This window comes from Cavia porcellus, unplaced genomic scaffold (genome assembly GCF_034190915.1).
Source record: "Cavia porcellus strain 051 isolate PalLab524CR breed Dunkin Hartley unplaced genomic scaffold, mCavPor4.1 scaffold_23, whole genome shotgun sequence".
Taxonomy (NCBI): Eukaryota; Metazoa; Chordata; class Mammalia; order Rodentia; family Caviidae; genus Cavia; species Cavia porcellus.
The window spans coordinates 10,885,942-10,907,021 of NW_026947506.1; the positions used below are offsets into that span (position 1 = coordinate 10,885,942).

The 21,080-nt window shown below is 58.0% G+C and overlaps 1 protein-coding gene across 3 annotated transcripts in view; it reads left to right on the plus strand.

The window, feature by feature from the left end:
* Positions 1–15,325, plus strand: part of Rasgef1a (RasGEF domain family member 1A) — an 83,061-nt gene extending 67,736 nt beyond the window's left edge. For 2 of the 3 annotated variants that reach the window (XM_063233575.1, XM_063233574.1), the window contains 12 exons: positions 8,267–8,467; positions 9,364–9,486; positions 10,429–10,566; positions 10,803–11,024; positions 11,343–11,420; positions 11,575–11,667; positions 11,956–12,058; positions 12,133–12,212; positions 12,654–12,845; positions 13,337–13,460; positions 13,726–13,798; positions 13,886–15,325. In XM_063233575.1, coding sequence (XP_063089645.1) covers positions 8,273–8,467; positions 9,364–9,486; positions 10,429–10,566; positions 10,803–11,024; positions 11,343–11,420; positions 11,575–11,667; positions 11,956–12,058; positions 12,133–12,212; positions 12,654–12,845; positions 13,337–13,460; positions 13,726–13,798; positions 13,886–13,910 — 1,446 coding nt within the window. In that variant the 5' untranslated portion in view covers positions 8,267–8,272 and the 3' untranslated portion in view covers positions 13,911–15,325. Of the gene's footprint in view, positions 1–4,605; positions 5,274–8,266; positions 8,468–9,363; positions 9,487–10,428; positions 10,567–10,802; positions 11,025–11,342; positions 11,421–11,574; positions 11,668–11,955; positions 12,059–12,132; positions 12,213–12,653; positions 12,846–13,336; positions 13,461–13,725; positions 13,799–13,885 lie in introns of those variants that run through there. The other variant, XM_063233573.1, reaches the window with a different exon arrangement.
* Positions 15,326–21,080: the final 5,755 nt, after the last annotated feature.

Genomic DNA, 21,080 nt, shown 5'->3' on the forward strand with positions numbered 1-21,080 from the left:
CTCAGAGCTTCTCAGATCCTCTCCTGTGGTTCCAAGATTGTGGAGCCCTGCAGAATGCTGGGACTACAGGGGTGGTGGAGGCGGTGAGGGATCTACATGTGCTTGTGGTGACCAATGGCCTGGGCTGGGAACCAAGCATGACCAGTCCTCAGGGGTCCTCGGGGTACAGAGGACAGGACAGTGGCCTTGGGCTGGCTCTCAGCTGCAACTGTTTCCTGGTGTCATGGCCCACTTCTTCTGCACGGATGACCCAGATCAGATCTTCCTTAATTGGCACGCAAGCACTGGGACTTGGGCAGCTTCCCACGCCCCCTGGGTGACCTCACTTCTTGGCATCTTTCTCACTGCCCTGGGCCAAGCAGTGCCCAGTCTGGGTGACACCACGTGGAGGTAGCACCTAGTGGAGATATCCACGTGGCTCACTTGACTAATGATCACTGACTTTGCCAGGGAGGAGGTGGAGGAGCTCTGGAGTGGAAGGACGGGGTAGGCACCACTCATGGGCACTTGTGCCCCTACTGGGTGCCTCGGGCTGAGCAGAGCTACACACAGGTACAGAGAAGCCAGGAGCCCGCAGAAGCCAACCAGCCATCGGGGACTCAGCTGTTGACTCCTCCCCCAGAGTCCCCCACCAGGAAAAATGCAGCTTCCAGGACTGAGCGCTCAGCCTGGGGGTGCCCATCTCCCCCAGAAATACGATCCCCATGGGATCTGGTGTATCTTTTGGTGCTCCTGATAGGACAGAGTGGACAGGGAGTCACAGCTCGGGGGCTGAGTTCTCCTTAGACCCCCAGGGCTGTAGTGGGCTTAAGGCAGAGAGGTCTCAGGGACCCCTGTCCACCCTGTCCACCCAAGGGCAGGCACGACTCCTTCCTCACACAGCTCAGGTCACAGTGGCTCTCACACTGTCCCCTCCCAGAGGCTGCCACATCTCATACCTGGCTGCTCTGGGAGCTGGGTGTGATTGGGGACAGAAACCTGACCCTTGCCATCCAAGGAGGAGCTGGATTTGGGCCCTCCCTAAAGCCCCTCCCGGGCTTCCCGGTCTGGCCAGCCCTCAACCCAGGACCCTGACTGATGGATGTGGATGATGGTCTTGCAGCCTGGCCCTGCACCCTGTCCTGGCAGAGCCCTGTGACCTGCTCTTCCTGCCCCTGCCCGGGTCTGACCTGTAACATCCCGCTCTCTAATCCCTCGGGACTGCTTGCCTCAGCCCATAGGCCAGGCACCTGCTTTACACCCTGACCCTAGTGCCCTTCACCTCCCCAGCGGCCCTGCCCCAGCCCCAGCCCCAGCCCCAGTAGCTCTGTCCCTCAGCACAGCCCTCCCCCTGGGCTCAGCCTCTCTGCACCCCCCCCAGGGCTGTGTGGAGGGCACCCCACGGTGGAGCAGGGCAGGAAGGGTGGTCTCCCAGGGGCTCTATGCCCTGCAGTGCCCAGCCAAGGCAGTGAGTTCTGGAAGACCCAGGGGTGCAGGGTGGGGAGCAGGCTCCACACCCGCACAGCCCCTTGGGACCTCCAGCTGTCCTGGTGCCCAGTCATGTTCTTGCTTCTGTGTTGCATTTGGGCGGGGAGGGGTTCCTCTGGACTGGGGTGGGTCCTGCCTTCTGCCCTCCACCTTCTGCCCACACTGTGGATGCAGACCCCCAGCTCCCAAACCCAGGGCGGATACTCTCCGGTCACTGTCGTTACCAAGTGGGGCGTGGTCCCCCCCCCCCACACAACTGCTGTCCTGCTTTCCGTGGTTCAGTTACAGCCCACTGAAGTCAAAAGGTGGAGAAGCCGATGGACACACAATTTCACTTTGAGATCTCATGCTATACTGAGGGTGCAGGGAAATCCTGCGCTGCTCATGATTTTGGGGGCCCGTGGGGTCTTGGGGTGCACCACTGTTGGTAAGGAGTTATGACAGTCATCTGTGCAGTGACCTTAGGGAACAGGTTTGGCCCTCATCCAGACCTGTGTGGGCCCCAGGAACTTCTCCCTTCTGCACCCCGCTTTGCCCTGGAGCATTAGCTGTTCCTCAGCAGGCCAGGGTGTGGCTGCCGTGGGCTTGGCGCCTGACATTCCCTCTGCCCGGAAGTTCCGTGGTCAGTGAAGTGAAACTGCCCTCCACCCCTTTTTATCCCACCCCCTCTGGGCTCCTCCCTGGCACTCACAGTCTGGTACTTGAGTCTTCCTGTGCAGAGAGGCCTCCTGGGGCCACACTTGGTTGGCTCTGGTCACAACCATTAGCTGGGCCTGGAGCATGGGAGGCCCCTTCTGCCTTCGCAGGTGACCATTGGTGAATTGATAGGAAAAACCCGCAGGATGCAGGCAGCAAGGGAAGAAGCCGTGCTGGCAGGAATCGCAGAGTCGTGGCAGTCCCTCTCCCTCACTTCTGGAGGGTGGAGGCAGCTGGGTCCTGCCCGGTTGGTTGCCCTCCCTTTCAAACCTCAAGACAGATCACACACACGGCATCGGGCTCCCCGTTCCGGGGGTGCAGCTCTGTGACCCACAGCAGACTCAGCGTGGTGGGACCAACCATCCCAAGACACTTCCGTCATCCCAGAGAGACCCTGTGCCCTCATCTTGCCCCCAGACCACTGATCCAGTCGTGGCTCTGTGGCTTTGCTGCTCTGGGTACTTCACAGGAAAGAGGGAAAACGCACTGGCCAGCTCCTGCCACTGGGCATGCAGCCTCACGTCACCCACGCCGCGTCATGGCAGGGATCAGTACTACTTTCCGCTTTTGTGGCCATGGGTGAAGTGGCCTCGTTTTGTTCGCCCATTCACCCTCAGATGGTCCGGTGGGGAGAGGCGGTCGGTTCCGCGTGCCTGCTCTCTGGCTCTGCCTCTCTCTGCTTCCCGGCTGCCTCCCCCGGCCCCTTCCACCTTGCGTTGCTGGAATAACCCTGGAGGACTGGCTCCGTTGTGCCCAAAATGCTTGAATTTCTTTCGTTGCTTTTCAGAGTTTTTCCTCTCTAGTCCAGGGTAATGATCTGTGTGACTGCCCCCCTGGGACGCATGTGTCCTGGCTATGAGTCATGGTCGTAGGGGCACCACGGAACGAGCAGGACAATGTTGTGATGTGGACCGTGTTGTGGAAATGGTTTAATGTCACATGGACTCCCTGAGGCCTGCAACTTGGTGCCCACCGTGGGCATCGACTCTGCTCCCGTTTCCTTGGCTGGCAGCCGATGTCATTTGAGTAGTTATTGGTTATATTGATTATAAACGTGCTTAGTCCGACTTGGTTATTAGCGTTTCCTAGAACTGACCCACAGCCTCCTACATGTCCGGCAGCCTCTTGGATTCTTTCCAAATTTCTCCTTCATGTCTGCAGTGAGGGCCCTTTGCATGGCCAGCGGAGGTCTGCATTTCCTCCCTTCCTTTCTGGGTTAGAATTCAGTTTCTGGCTGTGCTGGAGACGAGCCTGGGCCCAGCTTCATGCCTGGGCAAGCGCCCGCCCCTGAGCTGCACAGCCGTGCAGCGGTCTCCCCTCGGGGTTTTCCATCTGCCATGTCCTCCCTCTGGGTTAATCCTCACGTGTGCCGCTCTGCCCGTCCTTTCCTGTCTGTTTCGCTGCTTCCTGTCTTGTTTCAAAGCTTTCTGTGCCTCTGGCTGGGGTTTGTGCAGGAGAGTGCAAGTCGGGTCCTCCGGCTTAGGGTCTGTGTGTCTGTCTGTGTAGGTGTCTCAATGCCCAGGCCCAGGACACGGCTGCGGAAATCCAGTGGGCAGACATCTGCCACCTGTGGGACCGAGCCGGGTCCTTGCATCCTGCACTGTCCTCTGCCCACGAGGAGGCACTCGCAGCTCTGTGCTTGCTGGAGTTCCCTCCACCTGGGCCAGGACAAGGGTTTCCTGTTCCCTACTCTTAGCCTGTGGGCCCCCTGCCTCCCTCCCTCCAGACACCTTTGGGCTGGAGGGCTCACAGGGCAGGGCTCGGTCCCTGTGAGCACCCTGCTTCAGGTGTCCCTAACAGACTGGTGGACACGTTTCTGCCCCCCTTGGCCTCTCTCCTGGGGCAGTTCACAGGGCTCAGGAGACCGTGGTGTGTGCTGGCTGATCATGAGGGATGTAAACACAGGACACTCGGTCACCAGGGGAGAGGTGCGTGGTGAGGCATGGGGGCCCAGTCCTTGGGGTTTGTGGAGGTGTTGCCACATGCCACAGTCACTGACCTGACTCCCCATCTTGTACCACCCCACCTCCGGCCCTCCTCTTCCAGCCCAGGCCCCTGTCACCTCCTTTCCATTCAGAGCATGTTTGGCACCTTGGGGCCAGGGGAGCTTAGGAACTGAGTGCCAGCAGAGGTGACGAGGGTCAGACATGCATCTCACTGTGGCTTGGTACCGCAGCCTCTCCATGTGGGTCAGCACCAGTCCTGTGGCACCGGGGTAGGAGCTGGCTGCCCTGACCTGCTGCTCAGTCCTGGGTGGTTTCAGGAGGACCATGACCCAGCTGCCCTAGGGGCCTTCAGACCTCACCAGACTCTGGTTTTGTGGCCTCACACTCAGGGTGGCCTCTCCCATCCTCACTGAAGTTCCTGCTGGCTGCACTGCACTGTTTGAATACAAACCATGCTGTGGGTTCCAATCCCAGCCCTGTCCTTGGGAGCTGGGTGCCTGGGCGGGACTTCAGCCCTCTGGGCATCATCCTTCACCTGAAGGTTGGCATCCAGGGCAAGTGGCCTGAGGAGGGCAGGGTCGGTCAGACTCACAGTGCACCTCCTGCTGCGGCCACAAGGGCTGTCCCTTGGAGATGGGGGCGGGGTCCTTACAGCCTGCCCATCCTCCCTCCTTCAAGGAGTGTCCCCCCAGGAACCTCAGGACTGGTGGCCCAGTGACTATGTGTCTATGTGGACTTGGAGTCCCAGAGCTGCCCACGTGCAGGGACCCCTGGGGCCGCCTGACCCTGCCCGGCCTGGGCCCCAGGGCCATTGAAGGCTGGGAAAGGGCAAGGCCCTCTGAAGTCCCACCTGCCCCACCCAGGCCTCCAGCCTCAAGAATGGAGCTGTTATTATGGACAATGTCAGTCTGTCCCCCAGCAGCCACCAGAAGAAGCTGACTGGACAGAAAAAGGAAAGAAGAGAAAGCTCAAGCTTGTCAGAATTCGCATTTGGGGGTGTGAGGGGCGAGGGTGAGGTTCCTCAGCGGGTGCTGTTGGCACCACTGGAGCCTGGAGAGCCCGGACATGAGCCTGCTGCCGAGCTCAGGGCCTTGCTCCTGGGCCCTGGCCTGTGTGGAGAGGGCACCCCCCGAGGTCCTGCAGCCACTTTGGAGTTGTGCCAAGGTAAACAGAGACCCTTGTCACACACCTCGGGGGCGTTGTGACCTTGCCTCAGGCCTGGGCCCCGGTTGGGAGGGTGTGATGGGGCACCCACAACCCATTCCGAAGAGCCCAGGGGCTGCGGCAGCCCAAGCCCCCTGTGCCTTCCTCTCCACAGGCCAGTGGGCATGCCCACCTGCTGGGCACAGCGGTGACTCCTGTCCACTCTGCATTGGTGGTAGGGCCCCTGCTATGCCAGGTGCTGGAGATGTGGGGGCCTAGAGAGATCCAGAGGGCAGCACCCACCCCATCGTCCACTGAGCCACAGTGGGCAGCTGCAGGACAGAAATTGTTACGGTGGTGGGCGGCCACTTGGGACCATGCCCACTGTGTGGGGCTGCAGGACCCAGGTTGAGCAGGCTGTGGGGGGACCCAGGACCCCAAGGAGAGTGTACCAGGTCCCTAGGCCCACGCTGAGTACTTGTGCCCCAGCCCAGGCCAGGGTGGGACCAGATGCAGCTCCAGGGCCAGGGGCGGGAGTGGCCACCATGCATAGACACAGGTGCCACAGCCGAGGGCCCTCGTGCCTGCCCATCCCTCCTGACCAGCATTGCTTCCCTCTGGAGACCCTGGGCCTCCCTTGGCCAGGCAGCCCTGATCTGCCTGCCCACCGGCAGTGCTCCAGGGGCTGCAGGCCACGGTGGCTGCCTCTCAGGTCCCCACCTCTGGCCAGTTCTCCTGTGTGAGTGCGAATGAATGAGGGAGTGAATGAATGAACTAACGGGCAGGGAGCCCGGCTCGAGGAGCACCCCACCCATACCCCCAAAACTTGACCTCGAGCCCAGGAGGGCGACTGTGTCCCCTGACAGCGGCCCTGACAGAACCGGCCGTGTCACTGCCCTGCTCCAGGTGGCTGGCATGGCCCTAGCGCCTCTGAGGCAGCCTTGGGTGCCATGGCCCAGCCCCCCCGCCCAGAGGCCCCCCCCCCCCCGCTGGGGGATGAGACTGGCAGGAGGTGTAATCTTCAGCTGCTAATTTCAATGCCTGCAGCTTGCTGAGCTAAAAATAGCCCCCGATCTTGTTGAGTTGAAAAATAGAATCTGTGCCGCTGCCTCCGAACGTAGGCCCTTGCGGGCCCCATGCACACCAAACCCTGACCCCAAGACGCTGCTGGGCTGCCGGCTGGGGGTCCTGGATGAGCCTCGGCCCGCGGCTTCGGGAGCCTGCACAGGACGCTGTGGCAGTGCACGCTCGCCTGGGGCCAGGCAGCCGGTCTGAGTGCCTCAGCTTCCAGGAGCAGTAAGGCAGTGCGCAGTGGCAGGGGCTTGAGGGGGCAGCGCAGGTCCAGCAGCCTGCTGTGTCCCCCGCCGAGGGGTCCCTGCTGGGACAGCAGTGCGCCATGCCAGGCGCTCTGCCCCCTTGTGGCGGATGTTTGAAGTGCATAGGTTGCTGTGATCTCAGGCCCCACCTGATTCTAGAGCCACTGGCAGGATCTCAGGACCTAGAATCCTGAAGGTGCTGGGAGTGGAGAGGTGGGTGGCAGAGGCCCAGCCCTGTCCTGGTTGGTGGTGCCACTGCCCACACTGCTGGCTCAGTTCCTCCCACATTGCCACTGTATCCAGTCCCGAGTCACAGTGGTGGCACACACAACCTCCAGGGCTCCAACAACATAGCTTTTACTCAGCTTGGAGCTCAGCCAGACCACTTTCCCCTCTGCCCACCTTCCTGCCTAGGTGTGACAATGCAGCCCTGTGGGGACAGTGCCAGGGTGTCACCGCTCTGGCTAGGAGGACAGGATGCTGTGCCTATTTCCCTGTGCACAGGAGCTGGTCTTTCTGGAGGCCTCAGGCTGCACTGCCCTGCCCATGGGGCCAGTCCTTTGTCTGGGAGCCAGGGAGCAACCAAGGATGGCAGGGGGCTGTCCTGGCCAGGCCTGGACAAGCACGGATGTGGGGATGACACACTCACCAGGATGTGGAAATGCCATGTACAGCAGGCCCTGCACAGCAAGGCTGGGATGCAGCTGGGCCCCTGGGTCTCAAGATCACAGCCACTCTGGGGTCCAGAGGCTGCTGAGTGACAGATGCCACCCCCCAACCTAACACAGGGACACTGAGAGGTCCAAAGTGGAAGGAGGATGGTGTCAGGGCAGGAAGGGGTCCAGGTGTGTGTGGCCCGGGGGCAGCTGCGCAGCTGTACCCAGAGTTCCTGTCAAGTGCCCCCTGCTGTGCTGCCTGGGGTGGTTGGGGCAGCAAGGCCTCAGGTCTGTGTAGGACCAGGAGGGACAAGGAGGTGGTGGGGTCCACCCCGTGCCTGTGCCCACTGATCCTGGGACCTGGGAGCTTGTTGGTCAGCAGGAGGGTGAGCTTCCAAGTTGCTGGCCTGCCGCCTTACACAGTGGGGAAACTGAGGCCTGTACCCCACCTTCTCCTGAAACCTCCTAACAGGGACCAGGCTGCAGCCTAAGGCGGTAATGAGGGGACCTTGCAACCCCTGCCAAGGTGGCCAGGCCCCGCTGGGCACCCGCCCCTCACAGGCCTCTCGCTGTGAGCGCTGGCTCTTCCCTGACCCAGGCCCTGGCTCCTCCTCCGTGTCCGAGGTCTGCCATCCTGTGCTGCACCCAGCCTGGCCCACCCCCTACATTATGGCAGAATCTGCCCTCAGCTTCTGATGCTGTCCTTGGTCCCAGCTCCGTGCCAGGCAGGGTTCACAGTCAGCCCAGGCCTTAGACCACTGTCCCTGTGTCCCTTGTCCACACGCTTGGGCTGCAGGACTTGGTACTGCTGCCCGCATGCCCAGGACCCATGTCTTCTCCTGGGAGTTGCTTGTCTTGGCTGGGTCCCTGCTTTCTCTGTGTCTCTCTACACTTGCCTGCTGCCTAGGTGTCACCCCTGGGGGCAGGGCTGGTGTGCAGGAGCACACACCAAAGACACACTTGTCAAACCGCGCATACAGGCTGCAGACTCCTGGGGTGAGGCCCCAGCTGGCTGAAGCCTCATGGCCTCGTTCCTCTCCAGGAAACTATGCCCCAGACATCCGTGGTCTTCTCCAGCATCCTCGGGCCCAGCGGTAGCGGACAGGTGCAGCCTGGCATGGGGGAGCGGGGCAGTGGCGCTGGCGGTGCTGGGGACCTCATTTTCCAAGACGGACGCCTTGTCTCTGGGTCCCTGGAGGCCTTGATGGAGCACCTGGTCCCCACTGTGGACTATTACCCCGACGTGAGTGCCTGGGCCTGGGGCGGGACGCAAGGAGACGTGGGTGAGGGGGACAGCGGGGGGGACAGGGGCTTGGGCGGGGGAGGGGGAGGAGGGGGCACGTGCTGGAAGCTGCCAGCCCTGGGAGAGGGAGAGACACAGAGGAGGGCTCTTCCTGAAGCCTGGAAGCCTGGTTCTTGCATGAGCCCCCAGGTGCAGAAGGAGGGGTCAGTTGCCCAGGTGTGGACCCACGGTCCCCTCCCCACCCTGGGGACAGAAACGGGTCTCTTCATTTGCCTGCTGGGTAGCAGGAGGAGGCCAGGCCTGCCTGTCCCTCCCCCACGAGGATAGCCACGCCCTGAGATCCGTACAGCACACAGGTGCATGCCCAGTGCCCTCACCTGGCCCCAGCCACCGGGAAGCTGCGCCCCTGTGTGACCACCTCGTTGGTCTGCCTGGTCGGGGCTACCGTAGAGGCAAGAGCAGGCACCCTATTGAGAAGAAGCCTTGGCCAGATGGGGCAGAGTCTGGGGCACACAGGCCCTGTGAAGATGGCAAGGCTCAGAACCCTTGGGGATCCACTGCGTGCAGACCACACCTCCACTGATCAGTCCCGCCTCTGCCCTCTTACTAGCCATTGCGTCACCCATCAGGCTTTCCAAGCTCCGCTGATGGCCCCGCCCCTTCCAAGAGGCCACGCCCCCATGTAAAGACCTGTCTGGGTCCCTGGGCAGGCCCTGCCCCCAAGAAATCCCTGCCCATCATTCCGCCCTGCCCCACAGGCCTCCAGGTTCTCCTGGGGCGCAGAGTGAGCAGGTTAGTAGGCAGGCACATAGAGAGTGCGGGGACCTAGCAGCGCGGTGTCAGAGATCACGGTTGTGTTCCTGATGGCATGGCCTGTGTCCTGTGTCCCTCCCCAGAGGACGTTCATTTTCACCTTCCTGCTGACCTCCCGGGTCTTCATGCCCCCCCATGACCTGCTGGCCCGTGTTGGGCAGATCTGCCTGGAGCAGAGGCAGCAGCTGGAGGCTGGCCCTGAGAAGGTGAGCTGGAAGGGAGCACCTGGGAGGGTGGGCACCGCACCCTCGAGTGGCGGCTGTACACTGATACCCCCACTGGCAGAGACCACGGTGCAGTCGGGCTGTCTGGGGAGCCCAGGGAGCAGAGGCCCCAGGTGGTGCCAGCTCACTGTACGTATCCTTAGTGTCACTGGCCGAACTGGCTGGACCTTAGGTCCGAAGCCCAGCATCCCTGCAGAGGGGTGTGGAGAGCTGTTCCAGCTCCTGCCTCCACCTGTGTGGCTGAGGCTTGCAGACGAGGCCATGGGTGGCCTGTGGCCCATCCGTCTCCTGGGGGGGGGCTGGCTTCTGGTGGCATGGCCCAAGGCACCTGCCAGCTAAGCATCCAGTTCCCAGGGCAGCAGGCAGTCATCCTGCACTGTGGCATTGCAGTCTGCCTTGGCAGGGAGGGCAGGTACTGAGCAGGGTTCTGGGGAGCTGCGGGTAAGGATTGTTCTGGCTTGTGTGGCATTTTTGGGGGGACAGAGTGAGCACCTCATCCCTGCCCCTTTTCTGGGCAGAGGTCCCAAAGCATCTTCCAAGGACAGTCGCCTTCCTGCACTCTCACCCTTGGCCCTCGTGGGAGCAGTACCCAACGGGTGTGGTATGGTATGGAGTGGCCTGGTGACCTCAGGGTGTCAGGCCTTGCTGATGCAGTGGCCGTGCAGCCACCCATGCCTGCCTGCCCTGGGCTCACTTGACGTCACTTCACTGTGGCTTTCTATGGGTGATATCTGACTACAACAAAGGAAACCAGTGCCTTGTGTCAGGTGCAGATGGGGTTGGGTTTTTGAAAATGAATGTACTTAAGTGACAAAGATGACCTAAGGGGTTGGGAAACAGGATCCTTTGGTGGGGAGTATGATTGTTGTCTCAGGGTTCACAAAGATTGAGTGGGGGGCCTCTCACTCTGTCCCCACTGCCCAGGCCAAGCTGAAGTCCTTCTCCGCCAAGATCGTGCAGCTCCTGAAGGAGTGGACAGAGGCCTTCCCCTATGACTTCCAGGATGAGAAGGCCCTGGGCGAACTAAAGGCTATCGCGTACCGGGTCACCCAGTGTGATGAGGTGGGGGTGGAGATGGTGTCCTCAGGAAGGGGAGGTCAAGGGACAGCCCCAGAGGTGTCCACCGTCACTCAGGGCTTTACTGGACTCCATCATACCCCCAGGGTCCTGGGTGGTGTCCACATACAGCAGCCGTGGGCATCTCTGGGCCCTGGAGTGGGCCGCATGCATGCAGGTCAGGGAGGTGTCTCTCCCTGGTGGGTGGGGCCTGGTGACACTTTCATTGTCCCCTCTGGCAGGAGAACGGCACAGTGAAGAAGGCCATCACACAGATGATCCAGAGCCTGCTGCTGTCCCTGGCCGCCAGGAGCCAGCTGCAAGAGCTCCGGGAGAAGCTGCGGCTGCCGGCTGTGGACAAAGGGCCCGTGCTGAAGGCCAAGCCACCGGCGGCACAGAAGGACATCCTGGGCGTGTGCTGTGACCCCCTGGTGCTGGCCCAACAGCTGACCCATATCGAGCTGGTCAGTGCCCCACATGGCCAAGCAGACGGCATGTCCACCACCATGGGGCCAGGGCTGCTGCCAGAGCTGCTCTCTGCCCAGGGCCACGGAGACCCTGCTGGCCATACTGGTGACACAGGGCTGCTGGCTGTGTGCAAGGGCAGCAGGTGCCAGCCTGCACTGGGCCCCAGGAGCATGGCAGCCTGGGAGTGAGGGGTTGGATGCAGTGCTGTGGTGGCCCTAGAATGGAGGGTAGGGGTGTGTGTGTGTGTGGGGGGGTGCCGCACTGCTTCGTCCCCTCCTCAAGCAGGCCAGTGACTTCCTGTGCTCTCCCCACAGGAGAGGGTCAGCAGTATCCACCCTGAGGACCTGATGCAGATAATCAGCCACACAGACTCACTGGACAACCACCACAGGGTGCGCATGCCGGGCACCATACCTGGGCTGTAGTGTGGGGTCCTCTGGTGCCTGCCTCGGGGTAGGGTGTGTGTGTGCTGGGAAGGCACGGCTAGGCCTGGGCGGGGCTGTCCAGCCGGGGTCCTCTGGATCTGTGACCTGCCTTGTCCCCTAGTGCCGAGGAGATATGGCCAAGACCTACAGCCTAGAGGCCTATGACAGTTGGTTCAACTGCTTGAGCATGCTGGTGGCCACTGAGGTGTGCCGGGTGAGTGCCAGGGCAGGGTGGGTGCCAAGGTGGGCCAGATGGGCACCATGGCGGGTGAGCAGCTGGCCCCTCAATTTGGGGGTGGGGCTCTAACACTGTCCCACCTGTCTCAAGGTGGAAGACGTGACTTTAGAAGGAAATGTGGGGTGCCCATTGCCAGGGCCAAGGGTTCCTGAAGGGACAGGGGCTCCCCTGTGCCCAGTGCCTTTCCCACACCCCAGGGTATGAGCTTCACTGGTCCTTGGGGCCCCCAGGGGAAACTGAATACTGAGCCGCTGCCCCCCACAGGTGGTAAAGAAGAAGCACCGGACCCGCGTGCTGGAGTTCTTCATCGACGTGGCCCGCGAGTGCTTCAACATTGGGAACTTCAACTCCATGATGGCCATCATCTGTGAGTGAGCAGGCCGGATTGGGCAGGGGCCTCCCCCACTGCTGTGGGTCCTGACCCTACCACTGTCCCTGCAGCTGGCATGAACCTCAGTCCTGTGGCACGGCTGAAGAAAACGTGGTCCAAGGTTAAGACGGCCAAGTTTGACGTCCTGGAGGTAGGCGCCTGGGTATGGTGCCGCCACCCCACACGGCGTCCTCAGGGGCCCGGGCCCTCTTTTCCCTCTGCCCCTGGGTGGCAGGCAGAGGACAGGTGTCAGCATCTGACAGAAGTGACCCCGCTCTCTGAACAGTCTAGCCACACCTCCTTGAGCAATGTCTCCTGGTCCCTATCCCCTGGGTGGCTTGGAGGTCGGGAGACCAGATCACCTGTGGCTCTGAGCACAGAATCTATCTTTCTGCAAAACATCTGTGTCTCGTGGGGCAAGTGGGTCTGGGAGGTGCTGGGGACTCCAGAGGAAGGAAGAGGTAGGGGCATCATGGGTGTGGGCAGGACAGCGGCAGCCAAGGTCTCCAGGACCCTGGGATCAGCAGGCACCTGGTCCAGGGCGCCGCCTGGTGGTCTGAGGCTCAGCAGCTCCCCCCAATCCTGCCCACAGCACCACATGGACCCATCCAGCAACTTCTGCAACTATCGCACGGCCCTGCAGGGTGCCACGCAGCGGTCTCAGACAGCCAACAGCAGCCGAGAGAAGATCGTCATCCCTGTGTTCAACCTTTTCGTCAAGGACATCTACTTTCTGCACAAAATCCACACCAACCACCTGCCCAATGGACACATCAACTTCAAGGTGCCAGCATGGCGAGGGCAGAGGCCACACGTCCTGGTGCCTTCTGGGGCTCCGGAGGGCCATCAGGGTGGGCTGCTATCTGGTTGTGAGGTTTGAGGCGCAGCTCCTGCTCTCTGGGGGATGACTTGGTCACAGAACTCGGGCCAAGGGAAACTGCGCTGGCCCAGGTTGCTGATTTCACCAGGGAGTTGGAGGAGGGGCCTGCCCAGGGTCAGAGCTTTGGGCGAGAAGCAGAGAGCAGGGCAGGCTGCCTGGGTGCGTGGTGGTGGGCAGGTGAGTGGCTTTTTCGTGGTCCTGAGTGGGAGATGGCTCAGACCCTGCTGCTGTGCTGGGCAGCAGAATGGAGGGCCTGGGGGACTGGGCCAGCTGTGAGGCTCATGGTCACCATGGCTGTAGGTTTGCTATGCAGACCCCAGACCCAAGTCCCTGCCCTTGACGATGGGTTCTAGGCTCAAAATGACAGACATCCCCCTGGCTTTGTGTCCCTTCAGAAGTTCTGGGAGATCTCCAGGCAGATCCACGAGTTCATGACCTGGACACAAGTGGAGTGCCCCTTTGAGAAGGACAAGAAGATCCAGAGCTACCTGCTCACGGCGCCTATCTACAGCGAGGAAGGTAGGTGCCCCAACTCCACGCAGCCCCAGGCTTCTGTGGCTACTCGAGCCACCGACCAGGAGGGCAGTCGCGCAGGCTGGATGCAGGCAGGTGACAGAGGACAGGAAAGGCTGCCAGCAGGGAGATAGGCTTGGAGTCCCTCATGGGCAGCCTCCCAGCAGATGCCTGCATTTGGTGGAGGCCCTGGTCCCCTGGCAGGGACAGCTGGGTGCAGTGGGCAGGTGACATGGGTGGGCGCTGGTGCTGAGGCTGCCCTGTCCCTCAGCTCTCTTCATCGCCTCCTTCGAGAGCGAAGGCCCCGAGAACCACATGGAGAAGGACAGCTGGAAGGCCCTCAGGTATGGGGGTACAGGCTGAAGGGCTACGGGGGCAGAGGGCTGGGCATGCCCGCAGGAGATTGAGCACCCCTGTGCTCTGTCCCCCAGGACCACACTCCTGCACAGAGCCTGAGCGGGACGTGCTTGCACCTCTGGATGCCACGACACGCACGCACAGTCCCGGTGGAAATGGGTGGAGACCAGGAGGCCTCACTGGTTGGGGTCCATTTTGTATATAACTTTTATGAAAAAGAAAAATGGTAATTATTTCACGCATTGACCTTTGGCACTTACAAAGATTTTTGTTTATTTTGAGTAACAGGGCAGGGCCCTGCTTTGGGGAGGGGTGGGAAAGAGTATCAAGGGAGATGCTATCGAGGACAGCATCTTCTGCGGAAATGTAGAGTTTTATTTTCTACTTTTGATTATGAACATCTTATGAGAAAATATTTAGAAAAACCCAACCAAAAGCAGCAGCTCGAGCCCGGCCTGCTTGGATGCCTTCCCAGCCAGTCTCTGACGTCGGGTTAGTGCCTTAGAGGGTACTGGGCTCTGGTCCTCCTGCTCGGGCCCTGCCCTGGGCAGCGGCTCTGGGGGAGGCCTGGGGCTGGGGCTGGGGCTGGGGCTGGGGCTGGGGCAGTGAGCCTTGATGCGGGCTTTCCAAAGTTTACATTTTCATTTTCCTTTATCAGGGATTTAGGGGTCCGGGAGGGCAAGGGGGTGGCCTGGCAGCCTGTGTTCTGCAAGACCACGTCTTATGGATTGATCCTTAATGCATTTTTGAAAAGAGCAAATGTGAAGTAACAGGGGAGGGCTTCCTGGCCTTCTGTGAGGGCTTTTAACTGAGAAACATGCTGAGCCGTCCCAAGGAGCTCAGAGTGGACGCGGGGAAGGTGCCGTTAGAGTTGCTTCTGAAGCCCCACACAGGAGACTGAGGGGCTCCACGGGTGTGCGGGCGCCGTCCAACGCCCCTTGCACAGAATCTGGACCGGGAGGATCGCTGGGCAGGTCCACCGGAGCCCTTTCCACAGAACTGCCCAACTGCGCTGGGTGCGCATGCCCACCCAGGGCACCGACCCACGCCCCATGCCACCTCCTGGCACGGACCCTGGGCCTTACTGACTGGGTCGGCGCTGCTGCTGGCCACACCGCCTCCCTGGGCGCCTCGCCCTGCCCGCTCCGGGCTGCGGGGCCTGAACCACAGCGGCCCGGTGTCTGCACTTTCCCGCCTGAGGGACGGGTGGCACAGGACCTTGCGTACTGCTCTGTTTACGCTTTGGGATGAGAAGGCTGAAAATGAGAATATATATTTGGATACGGAGTCAGAACACCTCCCATGTGTCAGTGTGTGCTTGGTCTCGGTTCTAGTACTTGAAGCAGTGTCCGCCTTTGCTACTTTCCTTTCCCGATTTGATACACAGCCTAAATGCAATGTCTGGTATCTGGAGGTGACCTGAGTATAACGCTGTACCATAATGCAGGATGTCAGTTTTGGTGTGATCGGTCATACTTGCATCAATAAAAGAACATGTCGTTTCCTGCCTGCCAGTGCTTGTGTGTGTAGTGAGGCTTGGGGGGCGGGGGAGGAGGAGGTGGCAGCAGCTGCCAGCACCCTCTGTGGCCCTGGGCAGGCAGCCTCCATCTGCTGTCCCACATGGGACTCGTAATGCTTCCTCAGAGCACAATGCAGAAGACACTGCTGGGTGTGGCGTGCACAGCCACACTCGGAGGTCACCTCCTTAATCAAGGTCATGGAGGCCTCTTCCCTGCAGGCCTGGCCCGCACCTTGGTGGGATGGGTGCCATGAGTTACACACATCGCAGGGTGTGCTGAGGGAACGTCCCAGGGTGCCTGGGACGGGCAGAGGGGTAGCTGGTACTGTTTCCCCAGCCTTCCCTCCTTCCTGACGACAGCCCATGGGGTGAGCCCCTTGCTGCAGCTCTGCAGGACTTGATGAGATTGGTGTATGGCATCCTGTGAGCTGGTGGCGCCCAGCAGGAAGCTGTCTGCAGGGGCAGGACATCCTATGGCTGCACCACTCGGATCTGGTCATGTGGGAATGGATGCTGTCATGTGGCCACCATGCCCACCTCAACGGCACCGGTGGGGTAGGTTGCGCTAATGGACTCCTCTGTGCAGTGGCTCCTGGGCTAGTGCCTGGCCAACAGCCCTTACGTCCCTTGTAGGCACTGAACTGGGCACCCTGCATCCCTGACACCCGTGCATGTAGCATAGCGTGCCTACCAGCACACTAGTGTCCCTGGGTGCTCCCAGGAGGCGTGGCCATGCCCGGCTTCCCCTCCCCTGCTTGTGTACCAGCTCAGCCTCAGAGCAGAGCTAGCTCCTCTGCAGCGAGCACCACCTCCCACCTGGCTCGGGGAACCCCTCACTGTGGGAAGCCCCATGATGGGGTGCACATACCCATGCTCCGGGAGGCCGAGCAGGCCAGGGTCAGAGCCGTGGGTGAGATGGGAGCTCTGGGCCTGAGGCCTGGCCCCAGCTCACCGAAGCTGGGACGAGTCACTTACCCAGAGTTAAATGGGGGTCACAATCACATCTATGTTAGGCTGAACAGGGGACGGCATTGGGTGCAAGCCTGGCAACATGGACGTCCTGGGCCAAAGACACACCACCATCGTGAAAGCCACTTTGTGGTTAAATTCAACCATTACACAAGCTTATGAGGGAAAACATTTGTGTAAATTTGGAGTTTAAAACATGTTTCTTAACACACACCCTGTAACCCACCCATGCCCAGTTTGGATGATGTCTAACAGGGTGCATCTGTATCCCCCAGAAGAAGTCCTAACGCTGTGAGGAAGGCAAGGAAGGGCCGTCGAGTGTGTACCCTACAGTCCCGGGCCCCAGGCACGCCTCTGCAGAACGTGCCAGCCCATCTTGCCCCAGGCGTCCTGAGTGCTTTGCGAGACCCAGGGACACCCGCAGGGGATGACAAGCATTCTGGCACCCAAGGGAACACCCCTCAGGGTGACAGCCTGATGCTAGCTGCCCTGAGTCTACTGCAGAGCTTTAGGAGAATCACTGAGCCGAGTCCAGGAGACCGCGTAAGCCTCACCCAGCTGTGTGGCACGAATCACATGGCCCCACGGACCAAGCGTGGACAGCGTGGCAGAGCCCTGAACTGGCCCTGGCTCCAATCACTCCATACAAGCGAACACCTGCCCTGTGTTCTAGGTTTCATGATCTCCCCTCAGGCCTGTCGCACCTTCTGTTATTCCTTTCCACTGGGTTTTAATATTTGATCATTGTGGCTTTCACTTCTACATGTTCTATTTGGTGTTCTCAAAGTCTGTCTGGCCACGATTCAGAAGAAGTTACTGTTACACAATGTATAACAACAAAACCAAGGATTTGGGCGCAAGCAGTGCAGGCTGCAGTGACAGCCTCAGTACACGACAGCAGCGCCACCGAGCACGGGCCAGGCAGAGACGACACGCGAGCACCCAACAGCTGAAGAGAAACAACAATCCCAGGAGCCCGAAGACCCACGTGCAGACACAGCAGAGGGACAGAGTCCAGCCAGGAGAAGGGGGTATGGGGCCCCGGAGGACGGCCTGTCCCTCCACTGCTCAGGCCATGCCAGGCAGCAGTGCACAGCGGGCCACAAGTCCAGGAGATGGGAGAGACGTGTGGTTGAAAGGAGCGGCCACCAGGACTCTGCCCTGCAAAACACATCGCCAAGAGGACAGGAAGACAATCGAAGGCAGACTGACGCTCACAGGCTTTAAACTCCAAACAAAAGGAAACAAACATATTGTGTGGTTGGTCTTACACAAGAAACTCCTGTATAGGTAAGGTGCAAAGTAAAAAGTAGAGCAAAGGAAAACAAGAGAGAAGGTATTGTAATCTAGCATGGAAAGTAGATCTAAAGGTGGATCTTGACTTAGTGTTTACACTGTCTCAGGGGTTTCGTAGGTGTTTAGCCCGTTGTCTGGCTATTAATCTGCGTATAGCACAGCTGACTTCACAAGGACTCGCTAATTCCCCACAACAAACGATATCACTATGTACTGAAACATGACTAATAAAACTGAAAACTTAAAAAGAAACAAAAAAATATCGCCAGATGCACTGTAGATCTAAATTTGAAAAACAACGCAAGACAGTAAGAGAGACATGAAAATTTCTATTGCAAATTAGAGTAGATTACTTACATTAAACTCTGGCTATGAAGGAAAAAAACTGATGAACTGGATTTATTATAGTTAGGATCTTTTGTTTAAGGGGGTGAAAAATAGGGCCTTCCCGGGGGAAGATGTTTGGAATATATAAATCGGACAAAGGAGTCAAATCCTGAATGCAGGTTTGTGGATGTGGCTCCATGCAAAGGCCTGGGTTCATTCTCCAGTGCACAGTGAGTAAATTAATAAGGCAGACAGATACCTTTGTAAATTCCATCCAGATTTGCAAAGGTATTAGTATAAATTTCTAGAAAAGTATAATTTATCCAAAATACTTCGACAACACACTGACTAGATAAAACAAGATCCGAGTAGTTCCACAATCATTAAATGAACAGAAGCCATGATCCCCAGTCTCTTACAGGAGGTCCCTGGCCAGGTGGCCGGGGCAGCATGCCAGAGCCCCTAGAAGAACCAAGTGCGTCTAGAAACGGTGCAAGGGGTGCTGGTGACCTGAGCTGTTCTATAAACTCAGGTAACCTTGACAGAAAAGGCCACCGTGGCTAAGAAAGGTAAGGGACAGGCAGTCTTCCTCGCAGACACAGAGGAGCACATCTGAATCTCTCACATGCACACACTCATGCATACACACACTGCACAGAGATGGACACACACGTGCAGACGTGTGAACCAAACTCAGCAATGCACAGGATAAAACCTGACCAACTGGAGTCTGCCCAGGCAGCACAAGGCTCCATCAGAAAACCTATGAACCCAGTTCATCAACATAGCGAGGGAGGAAAAAGTCAGGACATGTTGACACCTGTAATTAAGGTATTTGATAAATGCTCTGAAGTAGGACAGAAACTCACCAAGTAAAACCAGAAGGACACTTTCTTAGCTTGCTCAAAGTTGCTCTCCAAAGCCTTCCAGCAAACACCGTCCTTACAGATGACCTGCCAATGCGACGGCCTTGGGCTCTGTCCCATGAGCCCCATCCCACTGCCGCTGTCATGGCAGGAAAATGGGACAGCACAAGGAAGCTGGGAACAGAAATCCAGTGTCTGAAAAAGGGAGTGAAATGAGGCTCTCAGGTATCTTAGGGCTGTGTAACAAGACAAATGCAAAATAAACTCAGAAATATAGCGATACTTTGGTTCATGAACTTAATTTGTCTTACGATTTCAGAAAAGATGGTATGATTGTGTTTGTGTGGGAAAGATGGTTTCAGTGGTGACTGCCACCCAGTGCAGAGTTTGCAAACAAAAACAAAATTTTGCCAAATGCTTCTGGGTGTAGTGGTACATGCTTGTAAACCTCATTTTTGGGAGGCCGGACAGGAGGGCTGTTGCAAATTCAAGTCCAGCCTGGGACACACAGCAAGTTCAAAGGCAGCCTAAATCATACAGTGAGTGATACACAAAAACAAACAAAACCCAACTCAAGTGTTGCCAGATGCTCTGTTTGTGAACCAAACTCCTTGCAAACAAAAGCATTCACCAGGGGCTGGGGATTTAGCTCAGCGGCATAAGCGCCTGCCTTGCAAGCAGGCAGTCGTGAGTTTGATCCCTGGTACCGGTAAAAAGGAAAAAGACAAAACAAAAAAAAAACAAAAACAAAAAAAAAAAAAAAAAAAAAAAGCATTCGCCAACTGAGGTACCACTGTACATTACTGGAATTAAAGAGATTTTAGGAAGGTTTCTGAACACAAAAATTAGCATGCAAAACCAATGATTTCTAAACATCAGCAAGAAACAATAAAAATTGGTAAGAGACATGTACAATGCTACTGAAAAGCAGAAATCTAAAGAAAAATACATATAAGTCTGCTACGTTTAAAAATTATAAACTCACCTGAAAGGCAGCACAGTAGACAGATGTTTAGGAATTAAAGACTCCACATCTCACAGAAGTTGTTCTTTTTTTTTTTTTTTTTTAAATTTTTTGTGTCTTTTTCTTGTTTTTTTTATCGGTACGGGGGATTGAACTCACGACTGCCTGCTTGCAAGGCAGGCGCTTATGCGGCTGAGCTAAATCCCCAGCCCCTGAAGCTGTTCTTCTTAAAGTGATTAGAGATTCAGTAAGATCCCAGACTCACACAGTTTTTTTGTGAAACGTTTATTTTAACGTCTATATGACTTTTTAGGCTGTGACAGCCACGGTTGCTTTCAGGAGCAAGGCACCTGGCCAGGCACTCCCAGACAGGCACGAAGGTGCAGCGCCTCTGCCCTTAGCTGGCCAGGATGGGCAGGACCTGTGGGGGCGAGGTACAGGCTCCCCGAAAGGTGGTGCTGGATAATGAGGAATGCAACACTCAACTGACATCACAAAACTCTTCTCTGTTAGGCTGCAGATCTGAGAGCAGCAAAGCTGTTTGTGAGACGTTTAGAATATGCATTACCTTTAAGAAACTCTTCTCTATTATCAAGTTATAACCAATGATAAAAATTAGAAGCCAACGTCTCACCAAAGACATGGTGGAAAGGAAACAAGCAAAGATGCCCATCGCTGTGTCCACGGGGAAATGCAAACCAGGCACCAGTGGGACATCACTTGGGCCCGAGGTGAACGGCCAATATAGAACAGACCCACACATGCTATCAGGAGGTGAACAGGATTGCTTGTTGACAGCTGGTGGGGCGCACAGTGACACAGTCACTTTAGAAAAGCCTGTGGGAGTTACACAACACCGAACACACGCTACCACACAATCTGGAAGTTGTGCTCCTTGGTTTGCCTAAAGGGGCTGAGTACTCACATCCCAACAAAAACCCGCCAATGGATGCTTACAGAACTTTGTTCAAAATTGTCAAAACCAGGAAGCACCCAAGCTGTCCATCCGTAGGTGAGTGAAACATGGTCTATGCGACAATCCGACCCCAAGAGGGAGCCCAATGTGAACGGCGACTTGGGTTATCGTGTGCAGACGTGGGTCCATCGACCCTAACCTAAGTGTCACCCCAGGACGGGGCACTGGTGGGGGCTGTGCATGTGTGTGAACGCGAGGGACAGCTGCCCCCTCATCCCGAGGTCGTGACAGACGCAGCGCATGCACGAAACCGGAGTAGAGCCAAACACCATTATGTATACAAACAGAGGATAAGAGCTTGACTTGTAAATTAAGCACATTAACAGGTCAATGCTAGGACAGTTATGTCAAT